An 18,947-nucleotide genomic window follows, 5' to 3' on the forward strand; every position below is an offset into this window, starting at 1 on the left:
GAGGCGAACGGTGGAACAGGTTTGCATCATCTGCAAAGCCGACGGTCGAGGTCGATGGCGGGGTTCGAGTGCGATTCAAGAGCAGCGAGCAGCAGCATGAGCATGCAGCACGGAACTAGCGGTCTATCCGCAGGGTCTACAATTTAGAAGCCCGGCACAGAAGGAAGTTTGCCTGGGTTGTCTGGGAGTGACTCGAGGAACAATTGCAAGATACAGCAGAGAGTGGTTGGTGGTTGACGTGCGGGCATCCGTCATGGGGTGGCTCTCACTGTTTGTCGTCGAGCAACAGTGGGTGGGTCCGCTTTGAAAGGCAAGCAGCTCGGGCGACTTTTGCGGGGCAAAACAGGTTCTGACCAATGCGAGGAGCCCCGAGCCACAGGCGGTTTGCAGGCCTCGTCATCTCTCCAGGCTGCCAGGTGGCGGCAGGTCTCTCTCCGTGACCCTTCCTCGGCCTTTTGGCCATGAAATTACGCGTCCTCAGTTTCCTTGAACACTGTTAGGAAATGAGACAATGTGAGAGAACGACGCTAGACTGAGGATTTGGGGCCCAGCCGACAGAGACCACTTACGTCATGCGGGCTGCCAGTGGTACGGGCGTCCGGCACTTACGGAGGACATGCGGACTGTGAAGGACGTCGTAACCCTCCCTGCCACCCCCGACATACTGCAAAAGCAATGGCCGCAAAACTCATCATGACGCCTTCCACGACGGGGAAATGAATCTATGGATACCTATACAACGATCCCAAGCACGCTCATATGCAAATACCACCCACCCAACGCCGCCATGGCCCAATACCGTAGACCGTCCCGGAGCCACGGCGCAACATCTAAGCAGTTTCTCCCGGCCCGTTTAAACATTACATTCCGCTCTCCATCATACTATAACCGCAGCGTGTTCAACCTCTGGCAGGCGGGCATCGGGTACGCGTTGGCCACCTCCATCTTCTCCGGGTCCGGGAAGAACCAGCCCTGCGCCGCCTCCTGCAGCTGCCGCTTGTGCGCCATCTCGCTCTCGCATCGACTGCGCAGCTGCTGCACGAGCAACACCTCGGCCTTCTTGTCGAGCGAGTAGAGCTTAGACGGGCTGTACGACTGGATGTCCGCGGGGTTGAGATAGTATTTCACCTTGAGGTTCGGCATCGTGCGTTCGACCGTGTACAGTGGCGGGTGCGGATCATCGAAGACCATACTGGGCGTGGCGGGCGTCGACGAGGAGGTGATGCCCGAGAAGATGGATGAGAGAAGTGGCCATATGACGAGCAGCAGGATGGGCAACAAGCCGACGAGTGTGCTCCAAGTGCTCGCCGGCTCTTCTTGCCCGGGGTTGCGCGGCCGCCCTCGTGGCCGCGCCCCGCCGAACTGATGCACCCGGATGCCCGGCCCGCCGAAGTTGAAGACGAACTGCGGCCCGGCGTCGAAGCCTGGAGGATAAAGCGTTAGCACACCTTGAGCCCTGCAAGACAAACGAACAAAGCCGTGATAGCCCGAGCCACTTACCACCCCCAAACGGCCCTCCAAACCCACCGCCGCCAAAGAACCTTGCAAACATCTCCTCGGGACTAATCTCCTCCTCTCCCCACATCCCTGCACCACCACCGCCGCCGCCACCAGCCCTCCGGCCAGCAAACCCAGCAAACGGATTCTGTGCCTGGGCCTGGGCCTGGGCGCTCGCGAACCTGCTATCGGGGTCGGTGCCGAAGCGGTCGTACTTCTCGCGCTTCTCCTTGTCGCCCAGCACGCTGAAGGCGCGCGCGACCATCTTGAAGGCCTCGTCGGCGTGCTCGTGGCCGTTCTTGTCCGGGTGCGTCAGCAGCGAGAGCTTGCGGTACGCCTTCTTGATCTCGCCGTCGCTGCACGTCTTCTGCACGTCCAGGATCTCGTAGAACGCCGTCGGCTGGCACCGCCGGATCCGCAGCACCGCCGCCTTCTGCTCCGCCGTGTACTTGCGCTCCTGGTTGCCCTGGTTGTGCTCGCGCCGGTTGCGCGCCGACGAGCCGTCGTTCTGGGACGCCGAGGCGCCGGAGGCGGAGGCGTCGGGCATGGTGCCCTAGTTCTGTGTTGGTGCTAGAGGGGAGGTCGGTTGCGTGTTATCGGTGGGGGGGTTTCAGATGGATGCAGTGGACGAGATCGGCGTGTTTCTCGCGAATGTTGTTTAGGCGACGATTGGATTGAGGAAAAGCGCAGCAAGGCCCGTATTTAGGTGCAAGAAAAGCCGAGGTGATTCGCGGGCCCGGCTATCATAAAGCAGCGGCCGGATGATGCGACTCAGGGGTTCATGTTGGCCGTGGGTGCCTCTGGAGGTTTGGCGAAAGATGTTCCCGTCCAACGCAGCGCATGTGTGTTCTGGACACTTTCCGTCCCGCAAGTTGGCTCGCTGACAGAAATTGTCCGTGCGTTACCGGAAACGTCGTGGGGTCAGGAACAGGGGGAACAGCTTAGTCATTGCGATAAGCAGATAAGCCAGCTGCGCGACGTCACTGCTCTCAAAAGGGCACTTTTTTGCGACAGCGCGACTCAGCGGCGAGACAAGCAGCACAGAGCTCAATGCCGGGCCAGGACAATTGAGGAGTCGGAACACCCAATTTTTGTTCCTCCAGCCTTACAACCCTGCGTTCAGCCCTGATAAGGGCACTTTTCCCCTATGGCACCCACAGAGGACCTCGAACCGCCGAAAGGGCTGACATCCAGGCTCACAGCCTGGGGCAGTGAGTGCTCCCACCCTGAGTTCACCCCTTGACCTGAACCAAGCCCAAAACAAAAAAAGAACCAAAACAAACAGAGCAATATCTCACCACCTTCTCAAACCCCAGCCTCCGCCATCCCGCCAATGACGCTCACCTCCCTGATCATCTCCCAACACGCGCGGCCCTTCCAGCCGCTGCCCATGCTCTTCACCCCGCTGCTGATCTTCAGCAGCTACCTCACGCTGGCGGGCTTCAAGATCGACGGGGCGGGCATGACGGCCGCGTGGAGCGGCATGTACGCGCTGCTGGCGGCGCGGCGGCGGCGGCCCGCGGCCTCGCTGCGCAGCCGCTTCTTCTCCGTGCGCGGCGTCGTGCGCGGCTCCGCCATGGCGCTCGGCGCGGCCAACGCCGTCGCCGGCCTGTACGTGTACGCCACCGGGGATAGGAAGCGGGAGGAGGAGGAGCGGAGGGAGTTGAATCGGTGGGGGATCTATCGGGATTGAAGCTTGCGTAAGCGAGTGGTGGGTTGGCGGGGTAGATGCCGTGGCTGATGGGTTGATGGTGTTTGGGGGGGTGAATCAGGCAAGGGAAAAGCACCGCCTGGTTGGTTAGACTCTGAAGGCTATCTGGAAGGTGCAAGTTCAAGGGAGAACTGCACCTTTCATCTGATCATGGGGACATTTTTCTTCTATCTCTGTATTACAAAGGCATGGCCATCTCCAGAGAAGGCAAAAGATGATACCCCGTTGCGTACAAGACCTGGAATAATCCTTGCCGTAGTGTTCAATGCAAGACCACACAGTGTACAAATAACATACAAGCCTGGGGGTAGTTTTGACAGCAACCACAAAACAAACTACCCGTACATAGGAAAAGGAATATAGCAGAGGAAAAAGAAAAAAAAAAAAATACAGCCAGCCAATAGAACGCCAAAGGAGACGGCTCAGCACTTGATGTGTCTCCAACCCAGTCCTCTCTATGCTTCCCGACCCGATGCAATGTTGCGTGTATGATGCTCCGGCTATCCCAGACAACAGAACCATGAGGGAAAAAAATGCTCGTCGAAAGTCCCCAAGCTCGCCAGTGCCCAAAGTGTGATGCAACCACTCATGGCCATTTTCTTTTTTCTTTTTTCTCTTTTCTTTTTCTTTTTCTTTTCTTTTCTTTTTTTTTTTTTTTTGTTGTTGATTTTTGTTGGTTTGGTGCGGTGAAGTGTGCAAGAAGCACTGGCTGGCTGCTGCCGCCCATCATGTGTGGTGCCAGCTCATCAGGGCGCCGGGACCCGAGCGACCGAACAGCTGACAAAATGGATGCCGAAAGATGATGGTCGAAGAATCTTGCGATGAAAGGCCCGCATATAGCTCGATGGCGTCCTGTAGAACGGTAATGACCGTTGAGGGCGTCGTAACCCGGCAAAAGCACCTCGCCTTTCCTCGCCACACTACCCTTCACTCAACCTGGCGACAATCATGATGGCTGCCATGGCGGGCTAGATCCCCCGGCCGGCCTCGCCTGGCGGCTTGCGCTGCGGGGGAGGGGCGCCCCTGGCGGCGGCGATTCTGCTGCCGGAGACGAGCCAGACGGCGAGCATGACGAGGGCGAAGATGCTGGCGCGCAGGAAGGCGAAACTCCGAAAGGGCGAGCTCGCCGCCTCGCGGGACAAGCTCGAGATGTTGGCCAGCTCGAAGCCCGTGATGTACTTGATGTCGCACGCGCGCGCCTTCGGCTCCGCATACGCCTCGTACTCGCTGATGATGTCCGTCAGGGCCCAGCCGGAGAGCTTGCGGACGACGCCGATGACACAGCCGGTGCGATGCTGCGCTGTGTCAGTGTCCGCGCCGCTACCGCGTCGCGATGAGAGCGGACCGAGACACGTACCTTGCCGTGGTTGCAATGGATCAGCAACGGATGGTTGCGACGGTCCAAGACGAGGCGGAGAATGGACCTCATTGTCGTGATCGGGATGTCTTCCTTTTTCGTGCCCTTCATGTCGAACACGTAATGCCTGATGCCGTTTTTGTGGAGGAAGGCATCATAGCCACGGGGGAAGTCCTTCCGCACCAACGTGCTAGAAAGTCGCGTCAGCGCCTGAAATCCCTCGAGGACACCCGGACCTGGCAACGTACATGATAGTCTTGAGTTGCAGGCCTTCAATAAACGCGTAGTCCTCGACTTGCGGGAAGCTGCTGCGGTAGACTCCTGGCACGACAACGCCAAAGTTGGCCGGTCGACCTCCGGCTGAGATGCGCTCCTCCGGACCGATCGCTAAACTGTCCAGCGGCGCCGTGGAAGGCTGGAATGCACCAGCGAGCCTCGGATCGCTCAGAGGCCCTCCTTGACCCCCCGATATCCGATTCTCCGCCTCTTGCTCTTCATCGGCGGAAGAGACAGTCGGGGACGGTCCCAGGCTGGATTGGCGGCTCCATGTTGTCGCCGTCGAGGACAAGCTCTGTCTGTCCCAGAGTTCCATCTCGGCCTCGTCACGTCCGGAAACTTGTCTGGTTCGGTACCCCTTCGCCTCCTCGCGCACGCCGTCGTGATCGTACGGCCTTCCACTCCGCTTCGACACCAGCGCGTTGTCCCCCACCGGCATCGCAATGGATGCCAGCAGAAATCACAATTCCGGGTTTTGGCGTATCCGGCCAGGTCGCTGTGCCTGGCGTTGGACAAGGGATTGCGGTAGGCTGTCGGCAGCGCCGGATGGGGCGCTCTGCGACAGGCGAAAGGGGAATCAGCGACCGAGATGTGCAGATAGCGCAGCTCTCGACAAGACGATCAAGACTCTCAGGCGCAATCGCAGCCCAAGGACCCGAATGCGAGGGCTGCATTGGCTATCTCGTCGTGCACATGCTGCTGCACATGCTGGCAGATGACGAGGTGCGAACGGTGGAGACGGCCCGGACCAGGGCTGGTTGACGGAAAGGGGAAGTGGGCTTCTTCTTCAGGAGAAGCTCTGAAGCACGTGAGAAAAAAGTCGCTCAAAGGCGCCTGAGAGCGAGAGACTTGAATCGGATCGCGGAGGGCATGGGTCGAACGCCGAGGTGGCCGTGGCTTATGAAAGTGGGTGATTTCTGAAGGTTGTTTTTGGTTTGCTGATGAGCCTACACCTGGCTAGTGTAGGTATGTTCAAGTGTACTGTTCGCGGGCGGCCTGCAGGGATAGGTGAGGGTGCGTGTGGGGGTTCTGGGCCTCGCTGTCCAGGGCTCACGCACCGAGCGACTGACTGCGCATGGACTGCGTGACGCATGCAGGCTCACAAGCACCGCAGACTCTTATAGGCACCTGGTAACTCGAGCAGAAACCTTGGACCGCGAGCGCGAAAAGTTTACATGTGGAAAGCCAGTCGCAGGAGACAGTGACATGAGGAGGTAGCTGACGTAGACCGCAGCCATTGGCCTTGTTCTTGCCATTTCCCACCCGAGACCCGATCGCCCGGCACCATGCCACCAACCCACAAACGCCCGGTGTCTGTGATGACCGATCATTTTGCCACAGCAGCTTGCTCGGTCGTGCACAGTTGGGGGTAACTACAGCAGCGTTGCAGGGTTCCAGTTTGCAGCAGCCATCTCCCGGGCCATGATCACCAGCACTAACGTTACGCCCCATTTGGAGTGAGGGGTCCTCTTTCCTGCCACTTTCGAGGTTTGCAAAAAACCTAGAATGTCAGTTTCTTGGGCAACAGCGTCAGCAATTGCCATTGCGGCGGTCAGCGATGGGAAGGCCCAATCAACCGGCTTATACCGTGCCTTATACACGGAATACTCGGACTCGGCCTTGCTACCTATTCTTTCCCGTATTGCTACATGCTGTGCTTCCGCATTTCTGCATTTCCAGCAGACAAAGGCTACTTTTGGAGGGTGGACGTTAAAGAGGTCCCGCCAAGACTAATTTCGGCCAATTGTCGGCAATGTTTTTACACCGTCAGTACATCGCCAAGATCGCCAAGGTGTTTACACTATCGCCAAGGGTTAGTTCGCTAGGGGTACAAAGGGTGGCGCTAGCCCTCTGCTAGTTAGGATTTAGGTTAAGGTTAGGATTTAGATTATAGTTAGGGTATAGGTTATCTTTGTTTTCTTTTTTTTTAATTTAGTTAAAGTATTATAAATTTATTGTTATAAGTCTTTATAGTTTTATATTGTTGATATTGCTCTAAGTTATAGCAATCCTACTTACCTTTAGCGATTTATAATTATTTATAAGTAGTAATCTTCGAAATTAGTCTTAGTAGGACCTCTTTAACGACGACCTTTTAAAAGAGGCTGCTTGTATATATACCTAAAGTTCCCTACTAGAATCTCGCTTCACTAGCTTGACTAGTGTCTAGGGCTGAAATGTGGTTGCGCCTATTGCAGTGGAGGGCTTTGCAATTGGTTGATAGACCGCAGATCTTGACCTAGCACTGGAACAAGGCTTGTAGTCTAGATTGTATAACCATTTCCTCAACACAACAGGGCTAGCTGTGGGGGGATAACGGGCTCCGCCACTGTAATTGTACAAACCAAGGCACCTTTACACAGGTAGACAATTAGAGGTTAGGAGGTTGGATTTCAGTCAAGCATATTATAGGATACAGTTGGGGTCACCTATGTTTGAGCTAGCTAACCCAATGGAACTAGGCTGCCGTCTAACGTCTTCTCCCACCACGGATCTGAGGATCGGAGATAATTCTTATTCTCCACCAAAGTTTGGTCTAAGAATCTTATAAATAGCTTATAAAGCGCTAGTTATTTGTTGCTAAACTTTCGATTTAAACGCTATAAACTACCTACACTATACTACACTATATAATATAAAAGCACTAAGCAGTTATTAGGCCCTAAGCGGTCGTCGTTAAAGAGATCCTACTAAGACTAATTTCAGAGACTACCGCTTATAAGTATTTACAATCGCTATAAGGTGAACGAGGCTACAATAACTTTAAGCAATATCAACAACAAGAATTGCAAAGACTTATAGCAATAGCTTTATAAAACTTTAACCAAATCGAAAAAAAAGAAAACAAAGTTAACCTATACCTTAACCTTGACCTTTACCCTAACTATAACCTTTACCCTAACTAGTAGGGGGCTAGCGCCGCCCCCCGTACCCCTAGCGAACTAACCCTTAGCGATAGTACAAACCGCTTAGCGGTCTTAGCGGGGTACTGACGCTGTAAAAACATTGCCGACAATTGGCCGAAATTAGTCTTGGCGGGACCTCTTTAACGTCTACCCCCCAAGCCGAGCGTACTGGGCTGCCTAGGCACATGCACCCCAGACTACCCCCCCACCTTGGCGTTCGTGCACCCCGCGCCCGACCACAGTGGCTTTCACACTAGTGCGAAATGCATCCCACGCCTGTCCCACACCCTCGGGACCTCAGTCCAAAAGGGGTGACCGACATTGCACGATTTAAGCTGAGGCGGATTGTCAGCTGCCTGTTTCGACTTTTCGTTCGGTGTTCTTAGCAGAGAGCTCGTCTAACTACTGTATTCCGGACACTCCAGTCCAATTGAGCTTGCGATGTCTCATTTCCTCCGTGCGGCATGCCTGGTTGTGAAAGTGAGACCTTCCCCTGCGCCCATACCCTCCAAGGCACATTCAGCCCTAACCCTCAAGCACGCGACACGCAACAATCCGATCCGTCAGGAAAGCGCTGAAGCAGAATCTCAGAATCTCTTACCTCCCAGGAGGGCTACAGGATGAACCGAACCCCCGGCCCTCCTACATCTGCAAACACATAAGCTGAACTCCCCTGGCTTCAGCTCCCCCTCCCACCCTAGTCGGGCCAAGGTCAGGCCATCTTGCCCAGGACGTAGGGAAGCCCGGCGCTGAGGCCGCCGTCGACGGCCCAGGCCTGGCCGTTCACGTAGCTGCTCTCGTCGCTGGCCAGGAAGAGGGCGACGCGGGCGATCTCGTCGGCGTGGCCGGCGCGCTTGAGCGGGTTGAGCTGGCCGATGCGGCCCTGGGTGCCGCGCGCGCGCGCCGTGTCGAACACGGGCGCCGTCATGCCCGTCTCGATCAGGCCCGGGCACAGCGCGTTAACCCGCACCCCGGTCCCCGCCAGCTGGAAGGCGGCCGTCTGCGCCAGCGAGATCACCGCCGCCTTCGACGCCGAGTACGCGCTGCTGCCCGCGTTCGAGCGCAAGCCCGCCACCGACGCCGTCGCGATGATGCTCCCCGACGGGCTGGGCTTCGCCGCCGAGGTGATTTGCATGGCCGGCGCCGCGTGCTTGGCCGCGAGGAAGACGCTGCGTGGGCGGGGTTAGTTGGGAGTGCGCGGGGAACCGACCGGGGTGATTAGGTAGGTAGGGAGCGAGGAAGAGAAGGGGGAAGATGCAGATGCGGATGCGCAGACCTGAGCGTGTTCACCCGCAGGGTTTCCATAAAGTCGTCGGCCTCCATTTGCGTGAAGAGGGTGTGCGGACCGGTGATGCCCGCGTTGGCGAAGAAGACGTCCAGGCGGCCGTACCGCTTGACCGCGTCGTCGACGACCTCCTTCACGGCCTTCTCGTCGGCCGCGTCGAACTGCCGCGTGTGCACGTCGACTTGGGGCCACAGCGCGTTGATCTCGCGCTTGTGCGCCTCGAGGTGGCTGCCATCGTAGTCGCACATGTAGATGGCCCTGGCGCCGTGCTCGGCGAACTGGTGCGCCGAGGCACGGCCGATGCCCAGGATCGAGTTCGCGCCTTGAACTTGGTGAGTACCAAAAGTCTAAAATCTAATCTGTTGGACGCTCGAGGTGGTAGGATTACCGGTGATGATCACGACTTTGCCAGCGACGCGCGGCCCGCTCGGCGCGACTTTGAAGACGGCCGGGATGCTGCTGTCGGCAAGCTGGTTGCCGATCGCTTGGACGCGCCGCTTCGCCGAGTCGGACATTATGCGCAGTCCACCTCGGGAAATTCACGCCTGGTTCCCCCTCTACTGAATTTGTCGCTGGAACTCAAAAGAAAACCTGAGCGTCGTTTCTCAAACCCAGCCTGAAGCAGGCCGCGGGAGCGCGGGGAACCTTAGTGGGCCGAGGTCCAAATCACCTCGGCCGAGCGAATCTGTTAGTGCGAGCCTGCTGATCTCACACTGCGACCCCTGGACACCCTGCTCCTGTAAGACAATCGCGTCTTCTCACATCTTGAAAACCTCCGCAAGTTAGGCTCTCCTGCCATCTTGGTAGAAGAGATACGGATGAAAGTGGGTATTCTGGGCAGCAATGGCAGATTTGATTCCGATGAATCAGGTAACTACTGACACATTAGCTCTGATGTCTGCCTTGAGTGACCGATGATTACCTTGACCAGTGAAATAGTCCGCAAATCCCAGGTTACAGTCAGTTGTAATCTGCTTGGCCCTTCTTTGCAAAAGCACAAACAATAAAGCTGGTTGCAAGGGTAGCGTCTCCAGAGCGTATTGAAACATAATGATAACTCCGTTGAATGAGATATGGGCTTGCGTATGGAAAAGAAATGACGAGGATGGATAAGCTCCCCGAGACTAGGAGACCGTGAACGAAACTCAGCTCTTTTATGATTCATCGAGTCGTCGCACACGTAATACCGCAGGGCGGCTCAGTCACAACTCGCCTCCCAAGCACTTTGTCTCGGTCAAAGATGAGTTACTGGTCTGGTCAAGTCAATGATCTGTGGTTTGAGCATTACATAGTGCTGGCTCAGCAGCCTCGATTGTTGGGCTATAAGGACCGTAGCCGGACACCATGTCAACGCAAGTGTCTTCGGAGTGTCCTGCCCTTGGACTCTTGGGCAGCATGCCCATTGTCACACGTCGGCGTGCTGGCTTGGCTGCTTGCGCTATCTCCTAAAGATACCAGGTGGTATGTACATACCCGGGGCGCAAGACCGGGTCACTGACAGCGGTGTTATTCAGATTTCCAACAAGCCAGGGTTGTCTAATTCGCTTCGAAACCTGAAAGCCTCCCGCTCTCTCGCGTCCGATCGTCATCCACGTGGTGTGGTTTTGCCCCCTCGATTCCTCGTCCACCGCCGAACGCCACGCGGATACAAGCATGGAATGCTGTGCTGAGCCGTCGAAAACCCCGCGCAGGCGTGCGGCTGAGCTTCGAGAATGTCGATCTCGACGCTCACATGGCAGGCCACGCAACTTGCAGGGTTCTTGCGCCATCGTATCCGCACGAGCTGCCAGGGTTCAGCCGAAAGCCCTTCTCATGACGTCCCGAGGCGGTCCGGTCGGCATGGGATCTGCGCCGATTCTATCGTATGCTCTGCAGGATGCCATGCAATGCGATGCGGGAAGGAATAGCGACGAAATATCGGTGAAGCCGAGACGACACGAGCCCGACGAAAAACGAATCCGCAGGCGTCGCGTTTGCGGACATGCGTGACCGCGCCCCGGGCGAGAGAGGCAGCATACCTGGCTACCTAGAAGAACACTACGGCATGTACCTGAGGTCAGGTACACACGGCTGGTCTCACTTTCCCTACCGTATCACCTGTGCGCTAGAAAGTACGAACCGATACTCGGGGCAATTCAGACAGCGATTGGACATGCCCGGGTCCCAGAGCCCCTGGACCTTTGTCCCTCGCACCGCGCCTGGGCGAGAAGAAGCAGCGCCAGCGGCACTGCACCCGATGGCACAAACTGGATGCACCGTTTCATTGGGCCGTCACAAACCAGACACCTACACACTCGGGGCCTCAGTGTTAGCACCTCCTCACGGCCAGTTCCCAGGGCAGGTAGGTAAGGTAGCTAGGTTCTTCATCACCAGGCAGTGTTGTGAGGAATACTCCAGGACAAGCTAGAATCACGACATGGGGCTAGTTAATCCCTCCCCAGCCGACTCCTCTCCGTTGGTGTGTCGTCCAAAGAAATAGAGGGCCTCGCGTCTACGCCCAACTTGGGCTGGTTCATCCCCGCGTCCACAAACCAGATGCCACAAACCAGATGCCAGTTCAATCGGCTGGCGAGGAACCTCACAGCCCGCTGCCCCCTGCAACACACCCTCCGGTCGGCCACCCCCATTCTCGGCCCCACCGGCGGCCCTTCTCCCGCACAGCCGACGGACGGCAGGACGCAGACGAGGCGTCTTGCGGTGTCGGGAGTCTCTCTCCACGCACAGCCAGGCAAGGAAGCCATGCAGAATGCCAGGAAACTGTCCGCGGTCGTCGTCCAGCAAGGCCCGGTAAGCGGCGCAAGCCACGGGCGCAAGGGACGGGAAAGTGTGCTCTGGAGATTGCAAGCGGACTCGGGTACATTTCGGTACAGCAGCAGACACCTCCTCCCGTCTTTTACCCTCGTCCGGACGGGGTAGCATCTGTGTGGTACACACCCACGCATACGCGCACAGGGAATACATCCAGCCGTTGCACACGGGATGCCAGTCACTTCATAGCACACGCATTGTGGGTGGGTCCTCCCCTCGTACGAGAGAGAGAGGGGGGGGGGAGAGAGTCAGACTCAGTGTCGTCCGGGGGCCGGGACGGATGGGTGCAGGGCGGCGTGTAACGGGAACGTTGCGTATTTTCGCACAGCTGCCTAGTCGTTAGTGAGGGTTAGTGGGAGGTGAAAGGTGTTGGAGGGTTTTACGGTATCCGGTGGGGGGCCCGAGGGGAGGGAAAGAGGGCACCGTGAATGATGGGGAGGTGGGAGTTCTGATTGGGGCCTGGCCTGGAGTAAGGACGTATCTATCTCATCTGTGCGTGTATGTGGGAGTGTCCGCCAGTCTTGCTGGTTTCACTCCCTCTCACTGGAAGTGCTCTGAAAGCTCGACGGTGTTGCTCTTCGTCCTCCCGCCTCGATGACGTTGTGACTGTGTTGTGGTTGCGCAGCGTTGCAAGCGATCTGGACAGAAGTGCCGTGCCTGTCGGCGGGCGGCTGGCAAGTACAGATAAACCGCGGAGATCCTGTGCTGTGCTGTGTTGCGCTCTCCTGGGGTATATATTCCGAGCCGGGCGCAGTCGCCCGTGGACCCTGGTAGGCTCCCCCTCCCCGATCTTGTCTCGCCCGGTGGGCGAGAACTGAGGCGTTCTGAGAAGTCTGTTTCTGTCGAATTGTGCCTTCGACTCAGACACTGACCTTGGTTTTCTTCTCTCAGGCTTCTGCCCTGCTTTTTGGCCCGTCCGCCGTGGCTGTCCTGCAAGCCGCTTCTTATCTGCTGCACATCACGACCATCGCCTGGCGGCGCTCCTGTCGGAGATTCGAGATATGTTCTTCGTTATACCTGTCGCTGTAAAATTTCCTCGTTGCCTCTTCCCGACAACGCCCTGCCATGGCAACTCCTACGCCACACCCACCGGACATGGACGGGGCCAGAACCCGGGATACCAGTGCCGGCAATGCTTGTCAATGCTACTTCAACCCGGCCGAGATAAAACAGCAACAATGGCAGCTTGATCCCAGTCAGTGCCTGCACAGCTGCAAGGGACAGTTCTTACAGAGCGTGCTCAAGGGTTGGGGAGACCACTCGGGCTGGGTTGAAGGCTGCAAGTATCTCAACACCAGCTTGCCGGTGCGGAAGTTCTGGTCGCTCTACTGGTGCGACTCGACGTTTTGCGGCGTTGGGATCAACCAGACCGGCGGTCTCGGACAAGACCGTGAGTGTGCCCTCGTTTACAAGAGAGTGCGTCAGGGGCTAAGTGCCGTGCTAGCAACCGTCGACTTGATCATCAACACTTGCCAGAAGTGAGCCGTCCTGGCGCCCTTCCTTTCGCGCCCCGGCCGCCCAGTGCTGACACGCTTTGCTAGCATTGGGTTCCATTCGATAATTGACCCCGGGCCGCCGCCGGCAAACTTCAAATGCAGCACCGAAGTCAACACACCGGGCATCTGCTCGGCTACCGTGGGACAAGTTTCGCAAACGACGGCACAGACACAGCGTCCGACTCCCATCGGCTCTACATCTACGGTTATTACGACGACGTCGGCAACGCCGAAGCCATCCGTGGCAACATCCGAATCTCGCGCCGTAGCTCCAGGGGCCACCGGGACTCCAGCAGCAGGCGCATCGACAACGTCCGGGAGCGGCATGACTGGACAGGGCAAGGCGGCAACTGCAATCTGCTCTGCCCTGGCGCTGATTCTGCTGATCACATTCGCTCTCGTCTGGCTCCGCCGGCGCAAGAGACGCGCTCTGCGCTCACGACATGGCGTCTCGCACATCCCGCCGGCCAGTTCACCCACCCCCTTGATCTCCCCCACCAGCTCTGGCATGGGCACAGGCGCAATCGTTCCTCCCCTCCGCCTGCGCGACCGCAAATTCCTGCCCTCCATCCTCCGCCCCGGCAGCCGCTCCCCGTCCCCACCCCTGACACCCCTGACACCCGCTTACAGCCCGCCGCCCGGCCACGGACCCAGCGGCGCCGTCTTTCCCGCATCGCCCATCTGCTCGCCGACGACCAACAAACTTGTGCCGCGCCACGAACGCGCCGTAACACCCCGCGGAGCCTATCTGCCTTCTAGCCCGCTGGCGCCCCTCTCCCCGCACGCTCTCTCCCCTCAGGGATCCACCTTCTCCCTGCCGGTCCCCGTGCCTGGCTCCTGGCCCGTTGATCCCACGACCGTCAACCGTGCAAGCAGCTGCTACACGGCCACCGCCCCGGGAAGTCCAGCGGGGACTTCGACCGCGCACTCGTCCCTGCGGCACGAGATCCCCATCGGCGTCGGCGCGGGCGTCGGCCTTGGCACTCCCTTCTTTGCCAGCCCACCACCACCTTCATCAGCAACACCACCACCAGCAGCCCTAAAAGCAGACAGTGCTCCCACCGGCCTCGCCGGCCCCGCCGTCCGCATCAGCAGCACCACCACCGCTAGTACCACCAAGAGCAGCAGCAGCCACAGCAGCAATAACACCGCCTCGCCCCAGGCACCCCCACCCCCTCCCCCCGCCTCCCTCGCCTCCTCCTCCATGCTGCCCCCGCCGACCTACCACTCCTACCCGTCCTCGTACCAGTACCACACAGGCTACTCGCTGCCGCAGGCAGACCCACCCTACCCCAACCCCAACCCGCAGCAGCAGCACGCACCCCCCACCCGCCCGCCGCGCCCGCACGAGAGCATGCTGGAGATTCCGGACCTTGTCACGCCGGCGCCGGCGCCGGCGCCGTCGCCCGTGGTATCGTCCACTTCCTTGACAGAGACAGTGACGGGGAAGGGGACGGGGACGGGGAAGCCCGGCCGAGCGGGCCCCGGGGTCGGGGTCGGCACGCCGCCGCCGCTGAGTCCGCCGCCGACTAAGGCGCTGCCAAGTCCGCCGCCGCCGCAGCCGCCGACGCCGCGGCGGGGTTCGGGGGGGTCGGCCTCGGCTGGGCTGGGGTCGAAAGGGGTGGTGAGGAAGGGGAAGGGGGAGAGGGGCGCGAGTGTAGGTGAGCGGAGCGCGGAGAGAGAGGTGGGGAGTGAAGGGGGGTTTGGGAAGGAGCCGGCGGTGCTGGAAGGAGCGCGCGATGCGAGAGGGAGCTGGGGAAGTTGGAGTGGGGCGGGGACGGGCACTGGTGGTGGTGGTGCCGCGGGGGGTGGTCAGTACGATGTTGTGGATGCCGGGGTGGGAGGTAAAACTGGGGAACGGGAAACTGGTGAGGGTGGAGAGCAGATGAGTCCCAGAACGAGCCAGAGCAGCGGCATCGCCAGCGTGACGGCGCCTGCAGGGGCGGGCGCGTCTGCGGTGTCGGGAATGTCCAGCGTTGGCGATGACAGGCATGAGGGGAGAGTATAATTTTGCTAGGGAAAGGTCGGACCTCAAAAGCGGCGGACGGGTTGTAGAGCCATACCGGGGAAACGGCAAGGTGACGTTGAAGGATGAGATGACGAACCGGCAGAGGTATCCTTGCTTGATATTTTGGGCATTCCAGAGAAAACAAAAGGTGCACTGGCTGCTCGAAAACACTCGTGGGGTTGCTTCTGGGGATGTGACACCGGCATGGCTGGTCATACTGGAAAGTAGGGCTACTTAGAAGGACGGAAATGGGTCAGTGCGGGTTCTCGAGCAGCATATGGTAACTGACTTATGGAGTCCACGAATATGAGCCTGATACCGAAGGCTGAGAAAGGCTGCACTCGAGAAGACAAAGGGTGAGCGAATGGATGAGGGTGGTCCTTGAGTGCGTCCTAATGGATGAGCAGGGGCTCGAGCGACTTGCTGGGGGTTAAGAGGGAGGTACAACATATGGCTTACGATATCTGATTTGCAGTCTATTACATATTCACGAATCGTATCCTGGTATACGTAGGTGACACCGTGACAATAGAGGTGTTCAAGCATTCTCGGACCAGCCCGTACCGCCGAGTTCCAGCTGCCCTCCTGCTCAGAAGATTACAGGCTAGAGGCTTGTTGAAGGGATGTCAAGCTCATCGTACCGCATGCTACGGGTTACGACCAGCAACTCCTCGGGTTCTCTGCTCAGCTGAGCTGGAGTGTCCAAAACGCAGCACCAATAGGTTGGCTCCCGCCACATGGGCTGGGGGTGTTTAGGCAGCCGTTTGCATTCGACCACCCCCAACCCAAAGCACAGCGGGGTTTCTGCGCCTCATGTCAAATTTCTCTGCAACAACCACCGCAAGACGCTGGCTATACCAACGCGTGCTCGCTCTCCATCGCCAGGCCGTGACTTCTGTTCTATGGCATGGTGGGAATGGCGGGATGGCCTAACATCATCGACCTCTACGAAGAGGATTTCTGCCCTGAGTGCCGTGAATCACTGTCGGACTCGACAGTAACCGCTGCCCAGGCCATTTGGGCGATTCCACTCCAGTGTAGCGACTGCCGCCGCAGACTGCTCCGTAATGTTCACTTGGAAGCACTCAATGAAGATTGCACGCCTCAAAGTCTTAGCGTTATGCTTAGAGGACTGACTGTGTGCGCAAATAGTGAGTATTTCTTCTTGTACCGAGACCTAGCGACGGTCTGTCGGCACTTTTCATGCTAAATCAAGCAAAAGCGTCTTCACCAGATGGAAAAGACCTCATCACTCCCGAAGGCGTGGTCACATGGGAAGCGCGTGTTTGGAAAGCCCTCAACTGGATTCGGGAGTGCAGGTCGTCACACAGCCTCTGCGAGCACCCAGCCTTCAGCCGGGATGTTCGCCCCTCTCGCCTTGTCGAAGTGTACGCAGAGGGTGCCGAAAAACGTATTCTGGTTATTCAAGTCCCACTTACTGGCAGGCACATCGACTACACGGCGCTGAGCCACTGTTGGGGTCCATCCGGTGTGCCCTTCAAGCTGACCAGGTCGACCATGGCTCGCCTTGCGTGCGGTGTTCCTCTGACCGAGCTGCCAAGGACCTTCCGGGATGCCGTTCGGGTAACCTCGAGCCTTGGCCTCAGGCACATCTGGATTGATGCATTATGCATCCTTCAAGAGGAGGCCTGCGACGATTCGCTCAGCGCACACGATTGGGAGATCGAGGCGTCGAAAATGGGGAGCATCTACTCCAACGCGTACGTTACGCTTGCCGCGGCGGATGCGAGGGACAGCACTGGCGGTTTGTTTCTCGACGTTGTGCCTCGATACCTCTCTCGGTTCGGTCATCATGTCCTCGCCTATGGCCGGGCAGGCGAACCTTCTCGTCTGCCGAAAGAGTCGGTACTGAGTTCGAGAGGCTGGATTTTGCAAGAACTAGTTCTCTCACCTCGTGTGATTCACTTCTCTACCAATCTAATCTTCTGGCAGTGCAAGCAATCAAAGCACATGTGTGAGGACAACAGCCACGAGGCTAGTTCGGCTCCCCTCGCTCGGTTCGGGGCGAAGTACCGCAGCCTGCCTTTTCCCGGTCGACCAGACTGGAGCAACCCTTCGAATACTTGGAGTGAGTGGACAGTGCAATACTCCAGGATGCACCTCACACGGCCTACCGACCGACTCGCCGCTTTCGCTGGCATTTCTCGGTACTTCCAGCGTATGACAAACTGGACGCCGGTTGTCGGTTTGTGGCAAGAAGATCTCATGATGGGACTCCTGTGGCATTCATGCTACACTCTGGAGATGGACCGTAATGAAGAACGGGACAGGGAAACCAACAGAGCGTATATTCAAAAGCTGGGAATACCGTCATGGTCGTGGCTGTCGTGCAGAGACCCCATCAGATACAACCTGTATTATGAGCCCGTGGACTGGGAGGTCAGATTCGAGAAATGCATCGTAACGTGGACCGGCCAGGAGCTCACCAGCACGATATCGCGGGCCGAGATCCACGGGGTGGGCGTGTTTGCCGACGCAATTCTGGGGCGTGCGATGACTCAACATCCCTTGCGGCCAATTCAGCTTCCCAATGGCAAGGCCCAGGATGGGCTTGGCACTACTCGATTCACATCGATCAAGTTTGAGGACGAGGCAGTCATCTTCCCAGAGTCGGAGGATGCGATACAAATAACTTGCCTGAGATTCGGGTCTGGGTTGACAGGAAAGAAGGACTTTCAGCCAATGACCGAAGTGGTGTTGGTTGTGAAGAAGGCGACAGATCGGGCACACTGCGAGGACGATGATCATCATACCTACGAGCGGCTAGGCGCTGGGGCTATATACTATAGGCGTCACGATGGCGATCAGCTAGCTCTGGAAAGATCTTCAATCTTCCATGGGGAGATTCCTCGAAAGTTTATACTAGTATAGCTAGGTACCTGTTGGAACTTGAGTGGTGATAGAGGTTGCTTGGAGATTGGAGATTGGATTTGGATTCGGTGTTTCAGGGGTTCGAGGCTGTAGTCAGATATTTTTTTTTTATTCTTGATTTATTTTATTTTTTTTATTTTTTTATTTTATTTTTTATTTTTTTATTTTTTATTTATTTTTTATTTTTTATTTTTTTTTATTTTTTTTTATTTTTTTATTTTTTTTTTTTCCCCTTACAATACGGCGCACATCGGGACGGGCTGACGGTGTGGCATCCGCTCCTCGCACATTGCAAGCAGCTCAAGAACATGCCCGCTGAGAGTTCGAGACACCCAAGCTGGCGACAACAAATCCATCCCTGAGCGCCGCTTCAGTCCGGTTGACATATTGGATGGCACAGGCCCACAACTCCAGGATCGTGTGCTTTGCTATAAATCAGCGTTATCTGCATTCAAGAATTCCGAAGCAGTCACCGTCCGACGTATGAGATGGTCTCGAGGTACTGTGAGATCCTCCTTGTGAGGGTCCTGTGTGGAGAACCCACCCCTTCCATGCCGGAGGGGTTCTCCCACCACTTCCTCCTTTTCCACACATCATCCAACTTGAATTACCATCAATATCTGCATCCTACATCTCCATCCTGCAGGTACCCTTGCAGATATTTCTAGGTCTTTCGACGTGTCTTTGCTTACAAAGTATGGCTTCTCCAAG

At 57.4% G+C, this 18,947-nt stretch overlaps 6 protein-coding genes across 6 annotated transcripts; 3 read left to right on the forward strand and 3 right to left on the reverse strand.

Moving 5' to 3' along the window:
• Positions 1-397: 397 nt before the first annotated feature.
• On the reverse strand, positions 398-2,161 carry THITE_2123430 (uncharacterized protein). Its single transcript, XM_003657533.1, has 2 exons — positions 1,501-2,161; positions 398-1,424 (listed from the first exon to the last, which is right to left on the reverse strand). The coding sequence occupies exons 1-2, from the start codon at positions 2,042-2,044 to the stop codon at positions 883-885; spliced, it is 1,086 nt and encodes a 361-aa protein (XP_003657581.1). The 5' UTR covers positions 2,045-2,161; the 3' UTR covers positions 398-882.
• A 483-nt stretch (positions 2,162-2,644) lies between these two features.
• THITE_159008 (uncharacterized protein) lies at positions 2,645-2,982 on the forward strand (the record flags this gene model as incomplete). The annotated part of the gene is made up of 2 exons (XM_003657534.1): positions 2,645-2,708; positions 2,814-2,982. Coding segments are annotated over 2 exons (233 nt in total), but the record flags the coding sequence as incomplete, so codon positions are not given.
• An 884-nt stretch (positions 2,983-3,866) lies between these two features.
• Positions 3,867-5,509, reverse strand: THITE_2123435 (uncharacterized protein). Its single transcript, XM_003657535.1, has 3 exons — positions 4,814-5,509; positions 4,566-4,755; positions 3,867-4,503 (listed from the first exon to the last, which is right to left on the reverse strand). The coding sequence occupies exons 1-3, from the start codon at positions 5,278-5,280 to the stop codon at positions 4,177-4,179; spliced, it is 984 nt and encodes a 327-aa protein (XP_003657583.1). The 5' UTR covers positions 5,281-5,509; the 3' UTR covers positions 3,867-4,176.
• A 2,559-nt stretch (positions 5,510-8,068) lies between these two features.
• Positions 8,069-9,680, reverse strand: THITE_2123436 (uncharacterized protein). Its single transcript, XM_003657536.1, has 3 exons — positions 9,421-9,680; positions 9,024-9,354; positions 8,069-8,916 (listed from the first exon to the last, which is right to left on the reverse strand). Exons 1-3 carry the CDS (start codon positions 9,545-9,547, stop codon positions 8,460-8,462), a joined length of 915 nt encoding a protein of 304 aa, XP_003657584.1. The 5' UTR covers positions 9,548-9,680; the 3' UTR covers positions 8,069-8,459.
• Positions 9,681-11,567: 1,887 nt separating this feature from the next.
• Positions 11,568-15,344, forward strand: THITE_2147932 (uncharacterized protein; the record flags this gene model as incomplete). The annotated part of the gene is made up of 4 exons (XM_003657537.1): positions 11,568-11,819; positions 13,026-13,230; positions 13,285-13,318; positions 13,382-15,344. 4 exons carry the CDS (start codon positions 11,568-11,570, stop codon positions 15,342-15,344), a joined length of 2,454 nt encoding a protein of 817 aa, XP_003657585.1.
• A 1,203-nt stretch (positions 15,345-16,547) lies between these two features.
• Positions 16,548-17,588, forward strand: THITE_2059570 (uncharacterized protein; the record flags this gene model as incomplete). The annotated part of the gene is made up of 1 exon (XM_003657538.1): positions 16,548-17,588. A coding segment is annotated over one exon (1,041 nt), but the record flags the coding sequence as incomplete, so codon positions are not given.
• Between the last annotated feature and the right edge of the window lie 1,359 nt (positions 17,589-18,947).

This window comes from Thermothielavioides terrestris, chromosome 6, assembly GCF_000226115.1.
Source record: "Thermothielavioides terrestris NRRL 8126 chromosome 6, complete sequence".
Lineage (NCBI taxonomy): Eukaryota > Fungi > Ascomycota > Sordariomycetes > Sordariales > Chaetomiaceae > Thermothielavioides > Thermothielavioides terrestris.

Excerpts from the sequence above, each read along its gene's own strand:
- THITE_2123436 (XM_003657536.1), bottom strand. The coding sequence starts at position 9,547 with ATGTCCGACTCGGCGAAGCGGCGCGTCCAAGCGATCGGCAACCAGCTT. Across the intron at positions 9,355-9,420 it reads CAAAGTCGTGATCATCACCG|GCGCGAACTCGATCCTGGGC; the intron begins GTAATCCTACCA and ends ACCAAGTTCAAG. Across the intron at positions 8,917-9,023 it reads CTGCGGGTGAACACGCTCAG|CGTCTTCCTCGCGGCCAAGC; the intron begins GTCTGCGCATCC and ends CCGCCCACGCAG.
- THITE_2123435 (XM_003657535.1), bottom strand. The coding sequence starts at position 5,280 with ATGCCGGTGGGGGACAACGCGCTGGTGTCGAAGCGGAGTGGAAGGCCG. Across the intron at positions 4,756-4,813 it reads CTGCAACTCAAGACTATCAT|CACGTTGGTGCGGAAGGACT; the intron begins GTACGTTGCCAG and ends GCGACTTTCTAG. Across the intron at positions 4,504-4,565 it reads TCCATTGCAACCACGGCAAG|CATCGCACCGGCTGTGTCAT; the intron begins GTACGTGTCTCG and ends GACACAGCGCAG.
- THITE_2123430 (XM_003657533.1), bottom strand. The coding sequence starts at position 2,044 with ATGCCCGACGCCTCCGCCTCCGGCGCCTCGGCGTCCCAGAACGACGGC. Across the intron at positions 1,425-1,500 it reads TGGAGGGCCGTTTGGGGGTG|GCTTCGACGCCGGGCCGCAG; the intron begins GTAAGTGGCTCG and ends TTTATCCTCCAG.